Source organism: Lepidothrix coronata, unplaced genomic scaffold (genome assembly GCF_001604755.1).
Source record: "Lepidothrix coronata isolate B3197 unplaced genomic scaffold, Lepidothrix_coronata-1.0 Scaffold11, whole genome shotgun sequence".
Taxonomy (NCBI): Eukaryota; Metazoa; Chordata; class Aves; order Passeriformes; family Pipridae; genus Lepidothrix; species Lepidothrix coronata.
This window is the reverse complement of record NW_016690191.1, coordinates 6,431,487-6,457,179: the sequence shown is the minus strand read 5'-3', so window position 1 is coordinate 6,457,179 and position 25,693 is coordinate 6,431,487. Positions and strand designations below refer to the sequence as shown.

Here is a 25,693-nt window from a genome sequence, read left to right as displayed (position 1 = left end):
ACAGATGTGTCTGAAAATTGAGTTGTTTCTCTGGCTCAGATCAGCAGAAGCTCTTGGTGTACGTTGGTACTGATATTTCTGCAGAGTGGAACGTGTGATAGATGATTAATGCTCCATGCAAGGGTAATCTGAAGTGGAATGATAACTGGTCAAGCTTTAGTTGTTTCTTTGTATTCGCTACGTCCCTGCCACTTGAAATGTTTGTCAAGTGCCTTGAACCTTACTTGCAGAGTTTCTATAAGGCTGAAATCTAAATATTTGTTGTCACTTAGCTTCAGATGGGAGGAAGAAATGGGCCAGATATGACTTGTCCTCCTTTTGTGATTGGTACATTGATATACTGAAGAAGGTTTATTTATTATAAGCCTTCTGTTTATTCTTTGCCAATACTAAACTGATTCAGGATGAACTTAAAAAACTTACAATGCTTTTTATTAAATATGGAACAAAAAAATGTGTTTGTTAAGATTCTCCAAATTTAAACCCTCTTCTGCTTTGTATATCTTAAAACACTTTTAAGATTGCATTAATTGAACTATTCATGTACAAAATTATATCTCAGCCAAAAATATTTGTGCATCTAACTTGGGTAAGTGGTGTTACTGTTCTGCTGCTGGATCTGGATCAAACTGTTCCCGGATTACACATTAGAAGATTATGTTAATCTAGTTTCTATCCAATAAAACGTTCCTACATCTTAGACAAATGACAGGACTCCAATCTGCCAGATTTCTTATTTGTAGCAGTCCTAATTCTCGATTTCTCCCTCACATCCTGAAGTGTTTTTAATGTATTTGTTGAAGGTGAATGAAGATTGTTGGCTTTCTGATACTGTTGTGTTTCTTACAATGAACTGGCAGACCCTGGCTCTTATAAATTATATAATGGAGGGGGGGAAAAAAGAACACTTTTCTTAATTAGTTTCAAGAGGTACTTGTGGACTGGCAGCAGTACTGTGTGGTGAAATATGGATCAGTGGAGCATGTTCTTAATCATGGAAAGCGTTGACTGCTGTTATATGGTTGTGGGTTCTTTTCCTGAAGGTATTATGACTTGTCATAGAAAAAAAAATTAGATTATTGGGCAGTGCCAGCCTCATCCAATGTAGTAAGTGCATGTGTTTTTCTCATAATCCTCAGGTGCTGAAAAATGCTGTAAATGTTTATGCAGGAGCTGCTGGTGCACGAATCTTGAATGTTCTCCCTGTATTGAGAGTTTAGGGTAATTTCTGGAAAAGAAATCTCTTTGGGCTTGAGAGCTCACAGCTCATGTCTTGCTGACATGGGCGGGTCTTTGTGTGTAGAAACTTAAGAATTCTGGATTTCAAAGAAAAGATTATCAAATAGCATTATTCTGTAAATAGGATTGTTGCAATTATAAACATGTTGTTTTTTTTTTTTCTGTGTGCACAGGGAGCAAATATTCTGGTCACAGACTATATTTAAATGTGTTGTGGGACATCTTTCACAGAATAAGTTTGAGAGTCACCACATAAGTATTTATAACTTTTGTATTACGCTTTTGAGTTTTTGCTGAGGGAATAGTACACAAATGTTTATTTCAAATAAACAAGTACAGCCTTGAAGCTGACTAGAAACAAAACAAAGCCATTCAAATACTGCTCATGTTTTTGACCTGTTAGGACTAAATATTTTTGCAGGTGTAACTTAAACAATGTGAACTAAAGTGAGAACAATTGGAGAAGTGGGAGGAAAAGAAGGATTTGAGATTTTTGTGTGATTTTCATGCAAGCTGTCTGTCTGTTGTTTGGGCTGATAAGAACATGTAAACAGCATTGCACTTCTGTCAAGGTATATTTTGTTTCCTTTCAGCATTGAGCATTTTGCCAAACTGTACAGCCAAAAGATTGGAATCAAGCCTGCAGTACTTCTGAAGACTTTATGGGGAGATTATTATCTAAATACAAAAGCAAAGAAGATAATGAAAGGTGATCAGGTAGGGAGGTTGTCAAAAATTTTACCTGGTTTTTATTTTGGGGCTGGTTTTTATTTTTTCATTCTATTCCTCATAGCGTGTTGTGAAAATTGACCTCAGTACCTGTTCACTCAGTGTCACTGGAGGTATAAAGTCACAAGGATAGCCTTGCATCAACCCTTGGAGCAGAGAACATTCCAAAACTGACTATTCAGATGCTACATGGAGGAAATCTCATCTCTCAGGGAGTTTCCTTATTGTCATTTAATCATGATTTTTTTTGGTGTTTACCTAGGTGAGGATTAAGAGTTATAAATAGTTATAAATGTATAAATAGTTATAAAAAGGGGGATAACCAGCCTCAAGGTATTTATGTGCTATATTTATCAGATACTTTTTCTAAAATTGGAGCCCTTGTCCTCTACTTCTAAATTTTGTGGTTTTGTGCCTTATAGCATTTTTATAAGACAGACTGTTGAAGTAGTGATCTTTTGTGGAAACAGATAACTGTCCTGATTTTGAATAAAGGTTTTACATGCTCCTTAGGAAAAGTGCAGTCTTAAGCATATTGTAAAAGTGAGGAATTGCTGGTAATGAGCTGTATGTTTATCTTCTACCAGTCAAAAGGAAAGAAACCTTTGTTTGTGCAGTTGGTGCTGGACAACATATGGAGTCTGTATGAAGCTGTTATGAAAAGGTGAGAAGATTTATAAAGTTTTCATGACGTCTCTTTCCGTGTGCTGTGGTGATTTTTTATTTTTAAAATAGTCACAGATTATAGATATTTGTTACGTATTGCTACTCTGTTTTATATCTATTTATTATTTTCCTTACAGGGACAAAGAAAAAATAGAAAAGATAGTCACCTCTTTAGGATTGAAAATTGGTCCACGGGAGTCACGGCACGCAGACCCTAAAGTTCAGCTTAATGCCATTTGTAGCCAGTGGCTGCCAATATCTGATGCAGTCCTCTGTATCCTTAGGAAAGATACTATTTTTGGTTTTATTGACAGTTCTCAGACTTCAGAGTGCGCTCACATATTTCAGTGTGTGATTTGGTATGATATGTTCCCTTTTTTTATGTCTGTGCCTATGGTATCTGCACCTATTTTCTTGCTTGTAACGTTGCAAGTTACATATCTGCAGTTATTATTTCTACCAACTTCGTGCTTTTGCATGCATGCTGTTTTTAGGAAACTAAATTATTAAACTGGAGGTAATAAAACAATACACTTTCATTATATAGTTTTATTTACAAATTTCAGTGGTTTTCCTGAAGGGGGAACCGATCTCCTGTTTATAATAGTGTCATAGGTCTTCTGTTTGGGAGGTTCTGTAAATGTCTGATGTTATGTTTTAGGCATACAATTTCTTAATCCAAAATCAGTGTTTGTTGTTTGTCTGCTGTGCTCATCATTTATAATATAATATGTATTATATTATAGTAGATGTGCACAAATTATTGATGTATAAATACTAATTAGTTCTATAAATCTTGCCCAAGTTATGCTGTTCTTAGTTTCCCAGTTGCACATAGGGTGGGCCACTTCATAAGTGGCAAAAAATTGTTGCTGATTTGAGAGGAACCTGTATGCTCTGTGACAGACAGAGCTGGATTTTGGATCTGTTGTTGCTGGCAGTTAGTGCATGAGGCTGAATTAAAGAAGCATTGAAAGCATTTGTTTTTCTGTTATTTGCATTCAGTAAGGAAATATAAATATGTATCCTTAGCAACGTGTTTTAGCCATGGTGTGTAATAAAGTTCCCAGTCCTCTTGACATCACAGCAGAGAGAGTGGAAAAGCTGATGTGTGTTGGAGCTAGAACATTTGATTCTTTGCCACCAGAAACTCAGGAACTGAAAAGTGGTGAGTAGGTGTTCTCCCATTAACATGAAGGTCACTTCTGTCTTGGTGGTTTTGTCTTTGGATCTTAAAATTTGTAGTAATCTCTACTTAAATTTATAATTATTTTACTTGTAATATCTTTTTCGATGTTTGTCACTGACATGTTGTAGTCTAATTTGATAAGATTATATTTACATATTTGTCTTCAATCCCATATGTTCATAGTTTTTCAACAACTCAAGATGCAGGTGATGTAAAGTCTAAGACTTTAAAGCTAGGGTGTTACAAGGATATGAGGTTAATACTTGTTTTTAGTTCTAATAGTAGAATTGAAAATGTAATTGAGAACTGAATATTTTACTACCTTCAATATTAAAATCATTAATTTTTAGCCAGTAGTGGTTTGAATTTGGTTTTAATTTTTGCAAGTGTACTCATCAGCTTCTGGTAATTGGATATTAGTTGTAGAACAATATTTTGAAGAGAACATCAAGAAATCTTAGAGGATTTCACATATCAGATGAAAGGGAGAAGTGTAGGAGAAGATGATTCAGTTTCTATGTTGTTAGAAATTTTGAATGGTATTGTGTCTGGTTTGAATTTCATGATGTGCTCCAACTTGGATGAAAAAATAATTTATGGGAATTTCCTAAGTATTTGCTAAGTTTTGTGCGGATCTTTCATCCTTTGAGGAATATCTGTGCTTGCAGGGATGTTGGAAGGATTTCATGAGCATGTGGGCATTTGCAGGACTTCCTCCTTTTGTTTGAAAGGAGGGAGAGTACTTTGAGGTACTGGATAGTTCAGTCTTAAAGCTGCTCTCTGGTTTTCATTCTAATCTAAATCAGCTGGTAAACTCAGGTTTAAATATCAAAGCAATACCTTTAGTGTTGGAGTCTATGTAGTTTGTTATCAAGCGTTGCATTTTTGCAATTGTGCTCATTTTATTGTGAAACACACTTGAAGATGCAGGCAGTGTTATCAAATGATTAGGCCAGAGTAATTTTTTACTTTTTCCTGTTAATTTGTCTGTAGCATATTACCCATTGAAATAGAAAATGAACAGTAATGCCTGTAAAATTAAGGTGAAGCCATAATCTGTTCATACTTTTTGGGGGAAAAAAGTGAAAATAACTTTTTTTTTGTGTGTGTCTTCAGCTTTTATGAAATGCAGTAGTGAAGGAACAGCCCCAGTTATTGTCTTTGTTTCCAAAATGTTTCCTGTTGATTCAAAAGCATTACCACAGAATAAACCAAGGTAAGAAAATGTAACACTTAACTTTGTGACCTACATTAGATAGTTCTAGGAAAAAAAATCATATTGAAAGTGTGGCTAAGTTGTTTTAGACCTGAGAAAATAGTGGATTCTTGAGATTCAATAAAGTTTTTTCCTCAAGTAAAGATTTTCTGAATGACTTTAAAAGATTTTTTTTAAATCATATTAGTTTTAGAAGGTACAACAAATCTGCTGGAGAATAGTACTGTTGTCCAAATATATCATCTTAATGCAGGCACTGTGTGCTGTTTCAGGATGTTTGGTGGAAATGATTGAGTTGTAATACTTCCTTAGTTTTTCAGTGAGGTTGTGTTGGCATGACCATAACAGCTTGTGTTGTACCAGGAAACACTTCCCATCAAATTGGGCATAATATCTCAATGATCATCCAGTTCATTGCAAGTGCAAAATAAAATGGGTTAATTAAAGTAGTCCAAACCTTGACTAACTCTATTCAGTGCCCTGAAAGGCACTAATGCACTTCAAAAGGGTTTTTTCTGGGAGGTTTGGGAGACTGTTTTGTTACAGCTTTTTATTGCTTAATAACCATATTATTTTCTCTGAGGAGTAGATCCTTCTTGATTTCATTTCCCTGGCACACTTAAGTGTACTACTTTTAGCTGAAGTCATCTGGGTTTTTTTTCAGAAGAAATGTGCTTTTCTGAGGAGTTTATAAGAATATTCATCTTAACCTTTCATCTTTCTAAGCCTCTGGAGCATTTTCAGTAGGCAGCTTTTGTATTAACTGGCCATGTTGTGTTTTTCTGGGATTGTTACTGTACAGTGAAGTAATATAGGAAATATAAATTTTTCTGCTGAATTGGACTGATTGTGACTGTTAAGTCGTTGTGCAAAAAAATGGTACTGCTACAATAGTAATATTTGAAAGCTTTACTACTATCCTAGGTTTTCCACGCACTTCCTAGATTTATTTTAGTTTTTTCTTGCTGAGCTTGTCTACAAATCTTCCACCAAAAATCTTTCTTGCAGTGAGTTCAGGGAAAAGATGCATTGCACTTCTGGATTGAGCAGACACTAGATGGTGCAGTTTTGCTTTGAGTATCTGAAACATGAGTTCTTCTCAGGTCCTGGTGTGGCACAGCAGCGCCATTCCTGCTTTGTCTCCCCTCCTGGATATGTACTCTAGTTATCAGAGTACACTGAGGCCATCACTTTCTGGCTGTTCTGTCACTAATAATGACTTGGTTTTTTATTTGTTGGGAAGATTGAGAGTCTTCTGAGGTCATGAGAATGTGACATAGGGGCAAAGTTGGCTTTTACATGCACCAGACAGTGAATTTTTCAAGATTTTAGTTACTTTCCCTTCCCCCTGTTTATTCAGTATGTTGAAAATTGTAGTGTCTTGCTATGTAGTTATTTTGAAAAGTATTTCTTGCTGGGCTTCGTATTAAGTTACTCTAGTAGTTACTATTTGGCTAATGTGAAAATGAAGTCACCTGAGTGTTTTCCTTTGAGATAACCAGTCATAAGCAGTACTGTGTGATTCTGTGGATTAGGTACTATTAATGATTTTGTTTTGAGGTGACAGTTGGATTCCATTGTTTGAAAAACAGTAGTATAGCTAAATGTGTATTTCTTGATATTTTATGTGTTAAGATTAGCAGTTCTTGAAGAAATCTGAAAAGATTCAAAGAGTCAAAGGTATCTCCATGAAGCAAAATCTAAGTGTTTTAAAAGACAGCACTGTGTAGATGTAGTTCCTGAGCACACTGTGTGCTATTCACAATTACACAGTGAAGATTGGACTTAACAGAATTGAGTGATGGTCGAGTGGAGCAAGAGAGATCCAGTATTTAAACTGGCATTCCATGAGGGTGCTCCATAAGAATGTCTGAACATAGGGAGGAACAAAGAATATCTCCACTATATCTGTTACCAGTGGTTTCATGTTTACCTATTAAAGAAGGTGAATAAATGTTGTATGTTTTATTTACTGTTAATTTTGAGGAGACATAACTATTCTTGTGTATCTTGATGTTTGACTGCTGGACTGATCTGCTGCGGTTATTTACATGCTTTGGGGATGGGGGAGGGATTAATTTAAGCATGTAAAAGCATGTAAAAAATCTGAGAGTTTTTGGTTTTTTGCAAGACTTGTACTTTTCTAAGGTGTTTGTAACTTTCTGAGAAGATGCAAGTTGACTTTGCAGCAGTTTTTTATGGTTTGCCTTATTTCTGCCATCTGCTTGTAATAAGCTGGGAAAAAGAAAAAGCTCTTGTAAGTCCAGGGTGTACAGTAAATGATAACAAAGGATGGATTTTTAATTAAAACAACCTCCTTTGAGACTGCTGTTGGCAACTAATATCTCCTAGAAGGTGACCTTAAAATTAATAGATTCTACATTAAAACTGCTATGATTTTGCTTTTACTGGTAAAATAGCAAAGTTTGTCAGCTGTTACTACATTAGAAAACATGGAAAAATAATTTTTTGTCAAGTTGGCAGCTTCGATTTATCTTTCTTTGGAAAGAACTGAAAATTGACTTTTTGTATGGTACCAGTATGTCCCGAGTTTTTATCAGGTTTTCTGAAGAAACAAGAATTGTGCGAATATGTTTTGTCTTCCAGTTTCTTCTTTCTCAACTTCTGAAATTACTCCCTAATTCCAGCCGAATCAAAGATGTAAACTGACTGTTGAGGAGAGTTAAACAAATGAGGACTCCTCCTTCACTTTAGATGTTAAAATATCTAAAACCCAAACCAGTAGGAAACAGGCCCGTGTTGGCTTCTCTTGGAGCTGCTGACTTTGTGTTAGGAGGCCGTGGTTGTTTGTGTTACTTATTCTTAAGTATTGCTGTGTGTGGAATTAGGTGTTCATTCATCATATGCTGGCTCTTTCTCATTCCCACTGGTGTTTTACGTTGAACTGCAGTCTAACACAGAATGGTTGAGTGGAGGTGTATAAATAAAAGGTACAGGGTCTAAATGTTCCAGTTTTCCTGAGGTTCAGAATTCTGTCTTTATCTAAACCAGTGTAAAAGAGAAATATTTAGTAGTTAGTTGCAATTGCTTTTGAGTGTTGCTAGGTGTATTTGATGTAAAATGCTAAGAAAATATAAATTGAATATCAGATGTTATGATGAAATCATCTACTAACTTTGTAGAGCTTTATGTGTAAATGTCACAGTGATGTGATGCCATGTCAGCAATAGGAGGGCAAATCTTTTATGTTACTTCAAGGCCATCTTACAATCCTGCTGAATAATGTAAATAAATAGAGTACACTGAAGAAATTCCATTTCTGCTTTCCAGTGGTAATAAAGAAAAGTCTATTGAACAGATAAGCTGGTGTACTAAAATTATATTTCATTACTGCAGTGGGGGATATAAAACCTATAATACCTGTACCATTTCCCTCCAGATAGTATGAAAGATTCTTTCTCAGTCAGCTTGAAATCAGGACTGTTTTTTTTTTTTTAGGTGTCACCAGGAAACAGACACTTTCTCATACAATTCTGCATGAAATTATGATGATAGCTGTTTCTCTGTTTTATGCTTCAGCTTAATTGAATGTCTTAAACCAAGATTGTAGTGTATTTCTTTTCTTTGCTTTCTAATGTTTCCTAAAAACTGTATTGGAAAAAAAAATCCTGTAATTTTCACCAAACCTTCAGCTGAAATGTCATTACATTGTCTTGATCCTAATGAGAACATTTATAAAGCTCCAAGCTGTGTAAGGAATTGCTGTCTTCTTGCAAGTAAATTAACTTCTACGTTTAAAGGCAATATGACTTGCAGTGACTTCAGTGTGACCTGAACCCATCAGCTTCTGTTTTCAGTAATAATTTGTTCTAAATAGTAGTTTGTGCATTAGAAATGAGTCATCTGAATAGGCTGTCAGATTTGCAGGTTAACATCTGAATTTGGCACACAATTATGTAATTAATAGACTAATATATGCTTTTCAAAAATTAAAACCCCTATTACTGTTATCATGAAAAAGATTTCAGTGTAACAGTATACAGCTGAATCCGGCTAAGACCTTTGGAATTGATTCAAGGAAGAAATATGTAGTAATGGTTGAAATTTGGATCTCCAGGCATAATTTAGTTTGTGTAATGGTAAGATTAAGAGAGAAAAGCTTGTAACATTGTGGAAGAGTTTTGCTTCGAGTTTATTCTTTTTTTTATTGCACATTTAGCATGTGAAATAAATCAAAGGTCCATATATCATTCTAGAGTGTTTTTCAAGGCAGTATATGACAGCTTGGTATTGATATCTTATTCCATTACATATCTCAGAATGAATGAAAGCTGCTATGTAATATAATACAAAAGAGTTATTGAGTGTTCCCTGTTGCAGGAGCTCTGGAAGATTGTAGTATGAAATTTTATGTAAATTCTGATTTGGATAACTTTCAGTTGTTTGCACATTTGTTTCTACTGTGAATTGCATAGCACTTTCAGTTGCAACAGAAACAATAGTAAATGATCTTGGTAGATGTACATTAGTTTGTGAATGGAAATAGTTCCATAGACATTAAGTAGTTTAATACAGAAAGTAACAAACTTTAGAAGGATTAGCAAGACCACTGGACACAGGCTGTGCTGAAACGGAGCAAATAAACTGCACTTGACAGAGCTGTCCTTAGGGATGCTGTTGACAGAATTCTTTGGGTGCCAGATGAGTGGAACAGCAGCCAATGATTTTGCTAGAACTTAATTCTGAAGAGCAGAGCCATGAAGAGTAATCTGGAGGATTCTCTTTAAATTACTTGGATTTAAAGATGTTATCTGAAGTTACTCCCTTCGCACCTTGTGAAGTCAGGTCACGTGTCCATGAGCTCATGGAATTTAAACTGGTAAAACTGCATGGAGAGAGAGTATTCTCAGCACTTCAGAAACATTGTCCATGGCACGGGAGATGCATCACAGACACTTGTTGGCAGCACTATTAATCCTTTGGAAATCAGTTGATGTTCTGACTGTGGTGGTTCCTTTTTAAAATGGTCTGAAGGTTAAAAAACATAACACTTTAATAATCAGAGGCAAATTTACCTTTGGGGGGGTTTGTTTTGATGATTCACTCTGAATTTTTGAACTGTTTTGGATTGAAGTCTCTCTTTGATAATGTGAAGGAGTAGAAAAGCTATCATGTTCAGAGGATTGTGGGAATCACAGAAGTAGCTGGCAGTAGCTTGCTTACATTACCTGAAAACTGATGGATTTGATCAACAATCTACTGAATGCTGGTAGTATGTATATTATACTCTTTCCCACATTATTATTTCCATAGCTTTTCTGTACCATGTGTTTGAGATTAAGATGAGTTAGTAATATGTGTTCACCCATCTATGTCAGCTCCATTACTTGTGCCAGCTTCCCATGTCTGGAGGCAGGGAATCTCTTCTTTCTCTTTCTGCTCCTGAATTTTCATTTGCTGTTTTTTGTGGGACTGCATGGTCCCTTTTTTTCCTGCCAGTGTTAGGAGGCTATAGATCCTTTCTTGTGGAGTGAAAAAGGGGAAGGGAAGAAAAAGAAGAGACAGTCTTTCTTTTGGTTTGGGCAGCATTTGTTGAAAATTGATTTTGTCTCTGATTGGTTTTGTCAACTGGAGAAATTGAATAAATCAGGGTATAATTTAAAACTGGTTTTGTTGCAGATCCAGTGCCTTATGTGCATTAATCTTGTTCTGTGTTCTGCCTGAGTGTGTTACAACTCTATATAAGGATTTATTTGACAACATTATCTTTTTTTAGTTTCTAATGATACTACTGGGAGTGACTAATTTTATAGAAATTGATGCTGACAGAAACCAGGATGGAAGTTTAGGTTGTACCTACTAGCTAAAGTCCCACCTACACTCAGTCTGCTTTTTCATCAAATTGAGAATATAATTAACTGTGATTATATGTGCTGCAACTTAAACCAGTGCATTCTAAATTTTAAGGTACCTTTAATATTTGTGGTTAGGGCTATCTGATACCTAAATATACTGATATTTTTAAGAATACCATGTAAAGGGGAAAATGCAAACTTCTTTTTTTTGCTCTCAGTATTATTTACACAAATGAAAAGTATTTTTGGACAATCAAATGTGTTGGAATGCATATGTATGTCCTCATGTGTATACTATGCCATCATATATAGACTGCATTTATGACACCCTTGGCTGTCTCATCTGTACTTTCCCTATCAATCTCTCTCCTCTGGGAATTTTTCTGACATTCCAAACCCTTAAATAACTTTGAACAGCTGCCTTCAGGAAAAAAAAATAATGAAAAAGTTTTCATGTCCACCATCTGCTTTGTGTTTTGTATTGTTAAACCTCGCTCTCTTTTGCAATAAAGTAAACAGGCCAAACAGTAATATCACAGTATCTGCAATTTCAGAGTTACATATTCTTAATTCTGTCACAATGATTACTTAAGAAACAATTAAAAAAAAAAAGAAAAAAGAAAAACCCCCAAGTTGCTAAGAAGTTTGAAGTGGTGATTTTGTCTTGCTTTCTCCTTTTCTATGACATATGATGTCACAACTCAGAACCAGGTTGAGTTCTAAAAGTCTGTGCTTCAAATTCTTACATTTTATTCTGGTGGCCTCTCTTAGGTAATTTTTAGAGAGATTTTTAACGTATGTATAATTTTCTTATTCTTTTGAATTGGACATTTGGATTCAAGATAAGCCTGATAACTGTTCAGTGATTTCCCCAAGTTCTAGGAGAAATTTTGATAAAATGAAGGGTTTCATTTTTTAAATGAAGTGTCTTGCAGAATGTGTTATATGCAGTAAAGCATCCAGATTGTAATATTAGGAAAAATCTTACTGGCAGTGAGTTGGTCTCAGCCACATAATCTATTCAAGGCTTCCTGCCCCTAATTAATCCACTTAAAAGCAAAGTAAGTGTCCTGTAACTACTTCTACTGACGACACATAAAAACTTGGACCTGTCAATAATGGGTTGTTTCCCTACTTAGGAGTGTGTAATAGTTGATATGGCAAAGTGAGTCAATGTTTTTGTGCTTTTTTTGCTGGAGATCATATTTACGTGGCTATTCTGTAAACTGCTTCCTGTGGTTTTCTTCCTCTTATCATTCATTACTACCATTGCTATTCAGGAAATCTTGACCTGTTTTTGTAAGTGTGGAAATTAAAGAGGGGAAGTGACTTGTCCAAGGCTACTAAACAAGCTAAAACTACTAATAGGAAAATCCTAAACCATCTAAACACGAAGAACTGTTGTTCTTACCTCCATCCTGTGAGCAAATGCAGGACACATCACTGTAGGTTTAGCAAACAGACTTTTTCCTGCATTTGAGCACTTGCTGTAAAGATTGCCTGAAAATAATAAAGACACCACAAGTAATTAAAAATGGCAGTATTTGATCTCTTAGGAAGAAAAGTCTGGGTTTTTTTCTAACTACCTTGATATAGATAAGCTGAGATTAGTGTGCTGTATTTGTAGTGTGAGCAGTCATTCTAGTTCAGGGTAACATACAGCAGGACATGGTGTAAAAAGCAGTTTTGAAAATTGTCTTGGATTTTTGTCTGAAAAAGTGAGAATTCACATGGTGCAGGAAACTTGATTTATTTTAGCAAAATAACATAGTGGCCTCTTTCTAAATATGGCAGAGGAAGAGTTTTGCTAATTTTAGCTGACTTAAAATCTATACTGTCATGGGGGCAAGAGGCATTCTGTGTGAGCTTTTACTTTTGCCAAATATAGTATTCTCATTATTGTTATTTGTTTTAGAATAGATTACTTTTCCAAATACTGATGTTTTAAAATACAATGTAGGCCATTAACTCAAGAAGAAATTGCTCATCGGCGTGAACTTGCGAAACGAAGGCACGCAGAGAAACTGGCAGCAAGTCAAGGGAAGGAGCTGCCAGAAGAGCCCCCAAGTGAAAATTCATCTGAAGTAGCTGGGAACACTGGTGATACAAAAGGTGGGTGGTGCCCTAATACCTATTTTTCCTGGAGGGTGTTTAATAGTAGTGTCTTGGTGTTGCCAAGGGGCTGTGTACATCCACACCGTGAATCATTCACATGCCACTCCAGAGTTAACTACATGGAACTGAACAAAGAGTGAGGAAAGATTTGTAGGAAAGCTGATAGTTCATAAATGGTGTAATAGTGCCATGGGTACATGTTCCTATAGCCTAAAAATGTGCTTGGTCTTCGTACTTTGAGTCAGTGAAGAGAGATGATGCTTGAAGGAGATGCTCTGCTGAAAGTTAAATAATTTTGAGCCCCAAACGAACAGCCTAATAATAAATTGGTACAACAGCAGTGTATGAGCTACAGGACTGGATTATGAGTTACAGTGGTGGGGGTTGGTCTTTTTTCCCAAGTAACAGGGAATGTTAGGAATAGGACAAGAGGAAATGGCCTCAAATTGTGCCAGGGAAGGTTTAGAGGAAAAATTTCTTGACCAAAAGTGGTGTAGGTGGTTGAGACACCATCCAGGGAAGTGGTTGAGACACCATCCATGGGGATATTTAAAAGATGTGGCACGTTAGGGGCATTTTTTAGTGGTGGACTGGGCAGAGCTGGGTTAAGGGTTGGATTTCATGATCTTAAGGGTCTGTTTTAACCTAAACGATTCTGTGATTTGCCAGATGTGATAATATAATATGTAGCTCATTTTTTTTCTCTTCAGATGATGAAGCAGAAACTGTTTTTATATTTAATATATTTTTTCTAACTTTGGTTAGGTGAAGAGCAACAGGTCACTGGTCAAGGAGACAGCATGACCTCGAAGGTAGTGAAAGAGGAAACAGAAAACAAGGAATCTTTCATTGCATTTGCCAGAGTGTTCAGTGGTGTGGCAAAAAGAGGGCAAAAAATCTTTGTTTTAGGACCAAAATATGATCCTGCTGAGACCTTGCATAAGGTAAGAGGTGGCAGTGAACTGTTACAATAGCTTGGGATTCTTCTGAAGCATTGATGACTGAACTTCTTACATGTTGCTCACTCAAAAAATAAAAAAAAAAGTTCAAGTAAAAAGTTCCAGAAAGTATGGAAGTAATTTAGGTAATTGTGCTAATAGTTGATTGTGAGTGTAAGCTCATTATAAACCTTAACATTTCCGAAATACTTTTAAGTAGTGTTGTATTAGCTTACCATAAATCCAGTATGTATATATTTTGATTTAAAAAAACAAAAAAGAAGTGAAGGATAAAGCAATGCTTTTAGGGAACAGAAGATGTTGAAAAGTATTGAAAAAAGTAGTGTTAAATGTTTTGAGATTATGATCAAAGAAGTTCATTGCTTTTGAATTTAATTCAAAACGTTTTATCAGAGATAATGAAAACTGGGATGGGGTAATACACACCTAAAATTCTCCAAAGAAAGCATTATTTTTTAATCTTCTTTGTGACATTTGCTCATTTACCACGAACTGGATTTTTGGAGGTATATGTTGATTTTTAATATTTAACTTTTGAAATGAAAATTCTTTAGAATGTGCTTTTTTAGCTTTGGAATGCAAGGAGATTTTGTGGAAGAAGCTTTCGTAAGTAGTAAGTAACAAATATCTGATCTCTGGTTGTTCTACTCTGTGTAGCTGTCAGCCCAGTGTTCTCCTACCAGTGATCTGCCAGTAGTACCTCATATGACTTGCTGTACACTGGAGAATCTCTACTTACTTATGGGAAGAGAACTTGAAGACCTTGAAGAAGTACCAGCAGGAAATGTTCTGGGTAAGATGTGACTTGTATTTAATTTCCTAGAGCTTGAAGCCTTGTATCAATCAATGTACACTGCAACTGGTTAGATGTGATTAATAAATAAGAAAACCTATATCTTATGAATATTTTTAGGGATGTCGTGCGTGCAAAAAAAGGAAGGCACTTTAATTAAATGGGGATTTCTGTGAACTTTGAATAGGAGAAAATTAGGGATTACATTAGCGTGTCATCTTCAGATTGGATTGTTGCCAGGTAAGCATTGCTGCCAGGAATTGCTGAAGGCAGTAGTAATTTCTCATATTTTCTAAATCTCAAGGATTATTTCTGGTTTCCTAATAGTGGAAATTCTGTAATGTGACTTTTTGAATGATGTGGCTGATTGTAAGTTTTCTTTATGAAAACTTGAACTATGGTGCTAAAAATTTCTTCCTTAACGACTGTGGCAAATTTTTCACTTTGTCCATGAACAAGGTTCTAGTGATGTCATCATAATCACTGAGTTATGCTCTTTTGTGCCAGATTCTGAGCTGCTTTGCTGTAGAGTGTGAATAGCATTCTTTGCTGGTTTTGTCCTTCATTTATCTTTTTTAATATCAAAACTACTCTTTAGAATTTAGAAAGTGTAAACTTTAAAAATTTGGTTCTTTTTTTTTTTTCATTGTGTGAATGAAAATTTTTTAACTACAGCAAAATATACAATTATTTTCCTGTCTGTTGTATGATTTTTAGAAATTTATGGCAAACATATAGTAAATGAAAAATAGGTCTACTCTGTCAGGATTGGATTCTGTTAATTTAGGCCGGTAACCATACTGGTCACTTGTATCATGGGCCCAGCATTCAGAACATAGTTTTATTTGGAAGCTTGGTATTTTAAAATTTTGAATTACGCCTTACTGTTGTCTGATTGTAGTTGACCATTTGCAGTATCAAAATGTATTAAGTACATGGTCTCTTTACTTCGAGAAATTATTAAGAAAAGAATCCCACCCCAAAACACTCTGCAGTACAAGTGAAAGGACATGGTTTTCATGTTTACAAAACAATAAATACTCCTGGAGCTGCCTCCTGCAGAGAAAAATATGTTGTGAGAATTTTATTATGTCTTTAGTGTGAAGAGTTGGATCAAATTTCAAGAAACTGTTTTGTACCCATCTGATTCCGCCAAAAAGTTGTGAGTGGTCTTTAGTGCTGAAGGTTGCTCTTCAGTGGGATCTAACTTTTCCATAAAAATAATTACTTGAGTGATAGGAGTCATATTTAGAAGAATTCATTAGAATTTTAAGATCAGAATTCAGTCAGAGCTCTTAGCCAGACTGTGTTTAGTATTTCATATTTTTTCATCAGATCACTGTAAAGTGATCACACAAAACAGGTCTTCATTTTTACCTGAAACATGCAAGTTCAAGTGTATATGTTGGATTTTTTTAAGTCTGATTGCTAAAGATTTTTTTTTAAAACTAAAAATCCTAAATACCTTTCCTTTGTTTCTCTCATTTCCCTGTAAAGCTGCATTGTTAATTTACATAAATTCAATAAACACCTTTACTGATTTGATGATGATTTATCACACTCAGGAGAAAATGCAAGACATTTATATGAAAGGAATATGTAACAATGGTGATGCAAGACTTTTATTAGTCCAGTTAGTAACAATGATTTCTGTTTCAAAGGCCATTTATCTTCCAGCTTTAAAGCATACAGCAGTGATTTCTCTCCAGCCATATAAGGAAATTGCTTGTGGATTATCTAGAAAATTAAGGAAACTTTGCTGAAAGCTCTGTGGTTTTACTCTGTGTAATTAAATTATTACCATAAGGAGTACACAGTTAGTCATGACTGCCTATTTCTGCTTTAAGACTTGTGGTAGAAGGTTTCTTTCAGGTTCTTTTTTTTTTTCAGGGTTTGGGGGGTTTTTTTGCTATTATTTTTAGGTTATTTCTTACAAGGAGGAATCTGCTTGGTCCCAGTGAGCAGCCTTTTTATCCTTTATACTGGCTTATGCAAAGGTTTAATGATCAAAGACATGGTTGTTTTACTGAAGATGGAAAGATTTCATTCCTTGTTCCTTCTGTTCAGTTAATATTTCCTTAAAACACTACTCTCCTTTTAATTGATAAAAATATGAGATTGCAAAATATTTTGAGAGGTAAAGGTAACGAAACAAATTGTGTTTTAACTGCAAAGCTGTGACACAAACAGAATTCAAAAATACCCAGCTGAAAAGTGTCGCTGTGTTCCTGTCTAACATGTAGCCATTTTGGAAAGCTTTGGGAAGTTATTTTCTGGTATTACTCTGAGTTCCTGGAAGTAAGGAGAGACAAATTTATTTGTATTGCAAATTAATTTGTATTGCAAGTTTGCAGCACAACTGTTTCGTCAAAAGTATTTGTCAAGAAGCTTGAAGCAGTGTGTCATTTTCAAGTAGTATGGCAAATACAAAATAGTGCCTCCTTCCACAAAGCCGTTTGTACTTCAGAATTTTTCTTTACAATCTTGTGTCTACTGTGCATTTTTTGTAAGCCTCGAGTAGGAGGTGAAATATGATTTAAAGCAAATGGAAAAGTTCTTGAGGACCAAAGATAATTAAGTCTTTGTAATAAAACTTCTTTTTAAAGTTATTTGTCAGAATATTCTTTGAAAGGAGTAAAATTCTTGTGTCAGACAAAAACCACTTGGTTTGCTTGGTTTGTAGAATTTGTAATTTAGAAGGACTATTGATTTTTCTGAGAACTAAGAAGGACTATGTGAACGAAGTGCTGTCTGAGGAGAAAGTACTCTCTCATTTTTCACCTTTTTTTTTCCCCTGCACTTCTGTTCGAGGTCCTGTGCCAGCAGACAGGATATTATACTTATTAACTGGCACTGTTACGGTCATTTTGTAGGCTTTTGAGTGAGCAGAGACCTTGCAGGAGGCGAATCTAGTTAGTGAAGCAGCAGATACCATTGTATGAGATTAGGTATGTGCCCTCAGATTCCAAATGCCACTTGTATTGAGTTGAAACTGCTGAATGAAAACATGATAGTCACTGGAATGGGCTATGGATGTGTCTTGAGGTTTAATTTGGAAAAATGTTGAAGTGCTGATCCAAAACTAAACCATGTGTCTCAATGCACTGTTTCAGGACCAGCTTATGTTTCCTCTGTCGTGTCACAGGCCTTTCCAAGGTGTGCAGCTGCTGAATTTGAACCTCCCTGTGGCCATGAGCTCTCAGAGCTCTGGGAGTGAGAGCCTGGTCTTGCAAATGGTCCTCCTGCTTGTCCTGGTTGCAGTGCTGGCTGCCTTTGTGTCACTGTCCTAAGGGCCCTGTCAGCTTCTGTAATGCCTTCACTTGGGCTGAGGCCTTATTGTCTTAACAGAAACAGCAAATTCTAACTAGGTATACCAAAATCATGCTTACATTCCAAATACAGAAGTGCTCTGTACTTGCAGACATTTAATGTGACAAGTAGGTATGCCATCTAAATCCCTATCTCAATATCAATTGATTTTTGGTACCAAGACATCTGGGGCATAGTTTGTGCTCTCCTTTTGAAAGCTGCCTGAATACTCATTGGAAAGAAGGTCCTTTATCCTAGACCTTGGACAAAAAACTTTGTGCTGTTTTGACAGTATTGTCCTTCTGTGACTATAAGGAGAGAAAAGGTACTTAAATATTAAATTCCAAAAACTGCTTGACTGATATATTGTTGCGTGTTCTTTGTGACACTGTAATTAACAGACCTGTGTTTGCATAATCAAGTCTATGCAAATAGAAAGCTACTGAAACTGCCCCACTCTCATTAAAGGCTTGTCCTTCTTTCCTATGGCAAAAATATAGTAGAGAAAGGAGCTTTGTATAGACTATCATCTGGCTTTCCAGACATGTTTAGCTTCTTTAGTTTATTGAGTATTAGAGAAGCTTCAGTTCTTGCTGGGACACTCCCCTTGTGCTACAGGGAATGTCTGTGGCACTGGAGCTGCCGTGCAAGCATCTTCTCCAGAGGTGTATTTGACGGGTGAACCCTGGCTGTAGCATAAAATCCATTGGTCTCCAGTTTAATTATCATAGCTCCTCTTACTAATGCTTAGTTTCTCTTTTAAAGGAAAACAATAAATGGTCCAGTCACAACATGTTAATTTATTTAATTTGGATGCCTTGTGTAAGTTCTTCTGTTTGCCAAGCAGTGTTAAGCATTATTTAACAAGCAGTGGAGACTGATAATGTAGCTACACAAATAGAAAAATTAACACTAACATTTATATTTAATATTTAATATTTTTAATTTTTGTTTGTTAATGAAAGTTGTGGGAAAGCAGCATTTATTATGTCTTTCCATGAATGAAAAAATGTTACTTCTTTAACTGAAGGGAAAACAATAACTTCAATTGAAACAGTTTTGAAAGTTCCACCAAGGAGATTATTACATTCAAGTTTTAAATTATTTCCATTATGTTTCTGTGTTCAGATTTTTTAGTTTAAATTAAGACTATCTCTCACACACAGACAGTTCTGAAGTGATAGTAGGTCTGTGTTATGGGGAAATCAAGAGAAAGTGGGGATGGTTGATTTGCTTATTCCCATGCAAGAATCTCTCTGCTTTCATATATATATAAATACATTTGTTTGTTTACTTGAACCAGTCAAAGAAAAAATACAATTACAGGAAAAGCATCACTTTGTAAAATTGTGAAATTTTTGTGGTTAAAGACTATAAAAAGAACTAAGTGGGTGATCCCCAAAGTAACAAAGGAAAAATCATAAGACAATATGTGAGGAAAATGTAATCTGGGCTCATAAGTGAAGATTGAACAAGTGCATGCTCTCCAGATGCACAGAATATCTTCCTTTTTTTTCTCTGTCCCTTTTTGTTATTTTATTTGGTGCTGTCCTATAATCGAAGGCAAAATGCCTTTTTTGTTCTGTGCAATAAAGGGGGGTTTGAGTAATGAAAACAGTTGTTAAAGGTAGTGTAAAAACGTATTTTAAAAAGGGGAAGAAAAGGTAGTAGTTTTTTTGGTGATAATATGCACAGATGAAAGGCTTAGGATTCCCATACTGGGTGCTGTTTCTTATTTCTAAGCAATTTAAGCAAATACTGATGTAAAAACCAAGGCATGTGTTTTTGAAAATACTGGTTTAGGTACTTGTATAAGTGAATAGTGTTGTGGGATGTTTTTCTAAGTTGGTTGAGTCATGTTTTTCCTTTGAAGAAACTGAAGGATCATTCAGTGGTACATTTTTGTTAATTGGAATAAAATTTATCTCAAGGCGTGTTGTGGACAGAGTCATGCATGTGCACACCCATGAGTTCAGAATGACACGCATCTTAAAATTATTGCTTTGTATACTGCTTTTTATTCACAAGTACCATAGCAATAGACTTATGTTTGCTAGTGTACAAACCTAGATTTTTCTTACAGCTTCCTATTTGACTATTTAAGTGCTTTTTTGTGTTTTGTGGAATACTGTTAAAAGCAAAGCTTTTTCCTTACCACTAGTTTTGTAGTGCTTTAGTGTAATGCTCATAGGAGGCTAGATGATTTCCTAAATGTTTTCAAATGCAGTTAGCTATGTGAGTATCAAGTGTTCTACCAAATTAAGAGCATTTGGGTTTTTTTAACTTACCAAATTACACTGTTAAAAGCAGGAATCCAGAAGTCACTCCTGTTGCCAACTCACTGTCTGACTTCCTACACGACAGACTGCTGGGTACCTTGGTTTTTCCATTTCTAAAGTGCTTGTTTTCAGGTGTCCTGTCAGTTATTTATAACAACTTGTTATAAACAAGTACATATGCAACCCTATATGCAACTTTTAGGTTCTTGACATGGGAGCAATACGACACAGGAAATGTGGGTGATTATGGATTCATACTCCTGGATTTTTTGGTGCCTCTCTGAAGATAGATTGCCATAGAGCTGCATGAAGAGCTGGTGTGAAGGAGTATAGCTAACCTCATTACAAGGTGTCTGACAAGCATTTTATTCCTTCGGGACTTCATCGAGCAATTTAGGAGCTTTTAATAAGCAGCCTCTGTTAAGAACAAAGAGCAGCTGTGAGCAGCGATGCCATTTTAAAGGCCCAGAATGGCTTTCTAGGCCTGGTGCCAGCCAGCGAGCATTACCACCTTCTGTGAGAGCACCAGGGGCAGGCCTGCTGCTCACCAGCCTTGTATTCCCGTGCAAACATTTGGTGGGCTAATTTCACTCTCTGAATCACTAATGTGATTATTTAAAAAAAAAAAAAAAAAGAAGATAAAATAAATAAAATAGCCAGCTTGAAGTGATTCCAGCTGCACGGCCTGTCTCCTCCCGTGCTATGGCGGGTGAACGCAGGAGGGCAGTCTTCCCCCAGGATGTTACTGAAGTGGGCTGAAAATAGTGAATGAAACAAAGAAAACTCAGACCTTTGTCTTCACTTTTGGAATACTTACAATTTTTATCTCCAACTGCCATCTTATAACGCCAGTAAAATAGCCATGCCTTTGTAGCTAGTTTTTAGTAATCCAGCACTGTTGAGGAAGAGGTATATAATTGAATGGATTTTATTGTTGAATGACATTTTCTCTCTGTGGGCTGTTGCATTTACCTGACATCATTGTATCTGTATTAATTTCCTGCCCAATTAATGTTTTATAGTTAAATTGTTGAAAAAATTAAATATGTTCAAGTTGTTTCTTTAAGCAAAAGACATAATAGTTAATCTGTTGTTTGGCCTCTTTCAGTGCTGGAAACTGAAACCATTTTTTTTAACTCTGTATTTGCCTTAGTGGATTTAGTCCCTTTGCAGTTCCTGCTCTTTGCTGTGTGTGCTTCTAACGAGCAGGCTGAGTAATTTGTGTTGCTTAGTGGGCAACATAATGTAACATGGTGCACAGCTAATGAAATAGTATCAACTGAAATCAGAAGCATGTTTTGGTGATCATGTTTTGCCCTGTTTGCCTTACCATTTCATGTGGTTTATTTCAGGGGATTTGACTTGACAAACTTTATTGCAAAAGAAATAAGTGATTCACGACCTTGTTTTCAAATCATTATTGACATGTCACTGGAGAGAAAAAAATATGTCCTGTCTTAGGTCAGAGTTACAGCACTGATGTGTCTTTAACTCAGCTAATTTTTGGGGGGGAAGGATACTTTGATTGTTTAATAGTTTCCTTATAAAGCCTTTTTTGTTTGGAGTTTTTTGGTTGTTTTTTTAATTGGAGAATTTAAATTGCATTTTGAGTAGCTTGGGTTTTTTTCTGTTTTTCTGACTGTAGCTTATTAAGACTATAAAAGGAAATCAGAAGTGTAGTAATTCTTTCTGGAGAAAACCACTTCTAAATTCTGTAGTGCTTCTGGAATGTTCTCTGCTCTAATTTTCAGGAGTTGATTACAGGGTCTTAAAAATGTGTTTTTTTAATCACATTTGAAAAATTGAACTATATAAGACTGTTAAAGCCCAAGTCTTAATACATTCATTTACCTATAAATGTAAGTTTGCTCTTGACCCCTGTTGGATTATAATGTCAAAAATATGTCAAATGATTAAGTTTTTGAGGAAAGGAGAGAATGCAACGAAACATTCTGTGTCAGTTTTAAAGTAACTTTTAGTTATTATAATCTGTAAAAACTGAGCTTTCGTGTAAATGGAAATTAGATTTCTAAATAATCTTGCAAATGTGAGGCAAGCACTCCTGATTCCATGGGGTTTGTATGCAGACAGCTAGTTGCTGATGCCTGAGGTTTTCCAAATAGTACCAGAAGGAAAACTGCCCAGACTTGTTGGTGTTGGTTGCTGCTACTTATGTGCCTGTGGGCAGCGGTGGGACTAACAAGAATCAAGACAATTTCATACCATTGCTGCTTGAAGGAACTCACAGCACAGCAGCAGGCACATGCTCTGCAGCTACTTAATATAAACCACCTAGAAATAGACTGGGAAGAGGGTCTGAGGTGCAGGCAGTCATCTCTGTTTATTATCCCAGTGTTTACTTTAGAGACAAGTGGTTCTTGGCCTTCAGACTTCAAATTTATTTGATGCCTTATTATTACACTGCCACTCATTGATCAGAATTCAGGGCCGGTGTTTGAGGAGACCTTTTCTTGTGGCAGAGTGGAGAATTGACTTGTGTAGTCATTGCCCCTGGGCAGGTGTTACTCAGCCTTTCAGCAGCTAACTGTTTGTGGGTTTAGTTTGGAGATACTACCTGGCTTATCTCCAGAGTCTCCAAATCTTCTATGAGAGTGGTTGGTTTGGTATAATTTTGCCAGTCTCTTTAAAATGGAAACATGGGGATTTTCTCCAGTATTTCACACTTACTGTCTTTAGCAAGCATCAATGTATTATTTTTAATCTCTCCCTCTATGAAAGTGACTATGTGCATATATAAATAAAGGGAGAACAGTTATACAGAAATAATAATATTTATTACTTGGCTAATGAGCCTCTTATTTTTTTCAATACTGTAAGAGTTAAAGTAGTAATATCATTGATGTAAAATGGTAAGAGAATCTTAAGGTGAAGTTTTGAGATGATTGGCTGAGCTCACATCTGTAATGTTGCATTTGGGATTTTGTTCAGCATACTGAGATACATCTCTGATGATTTGAGCAAATTACCTCATGTTTTCATTTGAAAAGCCTGAATGCTATACCCTTCTTTAGTCTGCTTATAAAAATTACTTGGAGCATTCTTTTGTCTTTGGTCTGTTGTATTTTTTTTAAGACCAGTATCCTCTTTAAAACTAGAATGTGAGCATTGTTTAGTAGGTGTCTGTAGTATAGCCGTGTGCCCACTCCTTTCTCATGATGTGGGTCTAAGGGAAACCTCTAACTTGTCTTGTTTGGTGGAAAATCTGTAAACAGACTTAGATATCCATTACTAAATGAGGCTCTATAATAAATTAACCAAAGTGACTTCAGTTTTGTACTCAGTTATTAGAATTCCATTTCTAAGAAAAAACCTGCCTGTTAGTGCAGCTATGAAATGCTGTATGGAAAGTGGGAAACATCAATCCAGGGATGAACTTGATACACCAGGGCACTGGAGTAAATGTCTGAGATTCAACAAACAGGCTTCATTTGAGGAATTAGTGTTTCAGGTTCAGTTTTCAACAGAGGTATAGATTATTTGATTTAACAAGGATCAGTATTTAGACTATATAATTGAACCTTTTATCACTCTGTACAAAATGGCATTAGGCTTATTTTCTTGCTTCTGAATTGAACATGCTAGAGAATTCCCTTTGCAGAAGTATTTGTTGTAAAACTCAAACTTTCAGAAACCTGTTTTAAAGGAACATTTCCTTTGTTTAATGTGACCTTGGGTTTTCTGAAATTCAAACTGAGAACATGCAGTGTCATTTCAGAAATAGGTGCAAAATAATTGCTTTAAGCACAAATGAGTTTGTAAATATATGCCTTACTACATGTAAATTCATGTATAACAATTCAGACATAAAAAAGACATCATAAATCAAATCTGTTTAGGAATGTGTGCAATTACCAATGCAGAAGGAAATTCTATTCTAAAAGGATTTTGGGTTTCGCAGTGTTATTTATGGACAATACATCTCTTGCTACTGTGATGGTGTACATGACTCAACTGGTGACATCTATTAAAAGATGTCTGTACTTTTAATCAGCTGGCCATTCCTTTAGCTGCTTTTGTCAGATAAAGTTCAATTTCTATCAGATGAATTAAGTTGTAGCTCCATTGCAAAGGCTGTCAATTCACATACTAAAAGGTAGTTGTGAAATGTTGATATTTTTTAGAGAATCAAGTCACTATATATTTTGGGGCAGATAACTAAATAAAACTGTAACTTGAATACTACCTCATGGGCTAGACTTTTACTCAAGTATGGAATTGCAAAGACACTAAAGGGTGTAAAAAATTACATTAGGTCATGAAATTATCCATTTGGATAATCATTGCTTTGTGTATCACAGAGATATATTTTACTTGTGTGTGCAGCTCCTTTCCTAACGTAGCTTCTCTTGCCAGGCCTCGTATAGAGTGCTGCTTCTTTATCCTTCTGCAGTCTCAAACAGGACAATGTCCTTTTCCCAACACAGCCTTAAATAACACAAATAATTGTATTCATGGTACAAAATATTTTCAGTTCTGATGTTTATCAGCACTGAAATACACCATGTGTAACTTGGGGTGGGAGAAGAAACTTGGATCTAGAAATGAGCTTAGTTGTCTCAAAATGTCATCCTCTCCATGCCCTGACAGAGGCAATGAATGAGTGAGGGATAAACATGGTTTTTCTAGGCAGTGTAGGCTTTGTTAGCTAAATCTAGTTTGTCACTACTTTTGTGTAGTTCTTGGCTTCTGAGTATTTTCTTTTAAATCTTTCCTTTTTCAGCTCTAGTACACCAGGAAGTTGTTCTCTGTATATGTGGTTTTTAGCAGTAAAAATTTTATAATTCTCTTTATTTTATGATCTTCTCTGTTTCTGTATCATCTCTTTTCTATAGTTCTGCAAAATTGAAGCCCCTTTACATGGCTTTGATTGAATAATGCTTTTTTTTCCCCATCTTTATACTTTAAGCAAATATCCTATGAACAAAACAGTTCTAAAGAACAAATTTAGTGCTTTTCTTGTTTTTCACTGAGTTTCAGTTTCTCATGACATATGCACAACTCTCTGATGAGGGTTATATTTTAAGTTCAATATCAAATTATTTCAATATTCAGAGCATCTGAATTATGATGATGATTCCTTGATAAATTAGGGTAGTCAGAAAATTGTCATGTAATTTTCCATATGTTTCTTTACAAGAACTGGCTATAGGAACCAGTTTTATCCTTTAAACTGCTTTCTTATTCCCATTTTATGTGAAGCCAGAGGGCACTGTTTTTCATACAATACAAAAATGTGTAGCTATTTTCAACTTTGGGTGAAGGTCTCACATGGATTCACAGCACTGTCAGTGTAGTGAAAACTTTATGGTTTTTAATGTGCATTTCTTCATGCAGAAAATCTACAAATGTTTTGACTCTAAAT

The 25,693-nt window shown here is 35.6% G+C and overlaps 1 protein-coding gene and 1 long non-coding RNA gene across 3 annotated transcripts in view; one reads left to right on the top strand and one right to left on the bottom strand.

Moving 5' to 3' along the window:
* The window catches only part of EFL1 (elongation factor like GTPase 1), a 69,014-nt gene that overhangs the window by 5,647 nt on the left and 37,674 nt on the right, over positions 1-25,693 (top strand). For both annotated transcript variants that reach the window (XM_017805105.1, XM_017805106.1), the window contains exons 8-15: positions 1,833-1,956; positions 2,556-2,632; positions 2,772-2,908; positions 3,680-3,802; positions 4,940-5,039; positions 12,816-12,967; positions 13,736-13,914; positions 14,587-14,722. In XM_017805105.1, coding sequence (XP_017660594.1) covers positions 1,833-1,956; positions 2,556-2,632; positions 2,772-2,908; positions 3,680-3,802; positions 4,940-5,039; positions 12,816-12,967; positions 13,736-13,914; positions 14,587-14,722 — 1,028 coding nt within the window. The remainder of the gene's footprint in view (positions 1-1,832; positions 1,957-2,555; positions 2,633-2,771; positions 2,909-3,679; positions 3,803-4,939; positions 5,040-12,815; positions 12,968-13,735; positions 13,915-14,586; positions 14,723-25,693) is intronic.
* On the bottom strand, positions 9,002-21,307 carry LOC108492606. The gene is made up of 3 exons (XR_001873169.1): positions 20,320-21,307; positions 12,267-12,355; positions 9,002-10,028 (listed from the first exon to the last, which is right to left on the bottom strand). It is a non-coding gene; the product is annotated as an uncharacterized LOC108492606 (long non-coding RNA).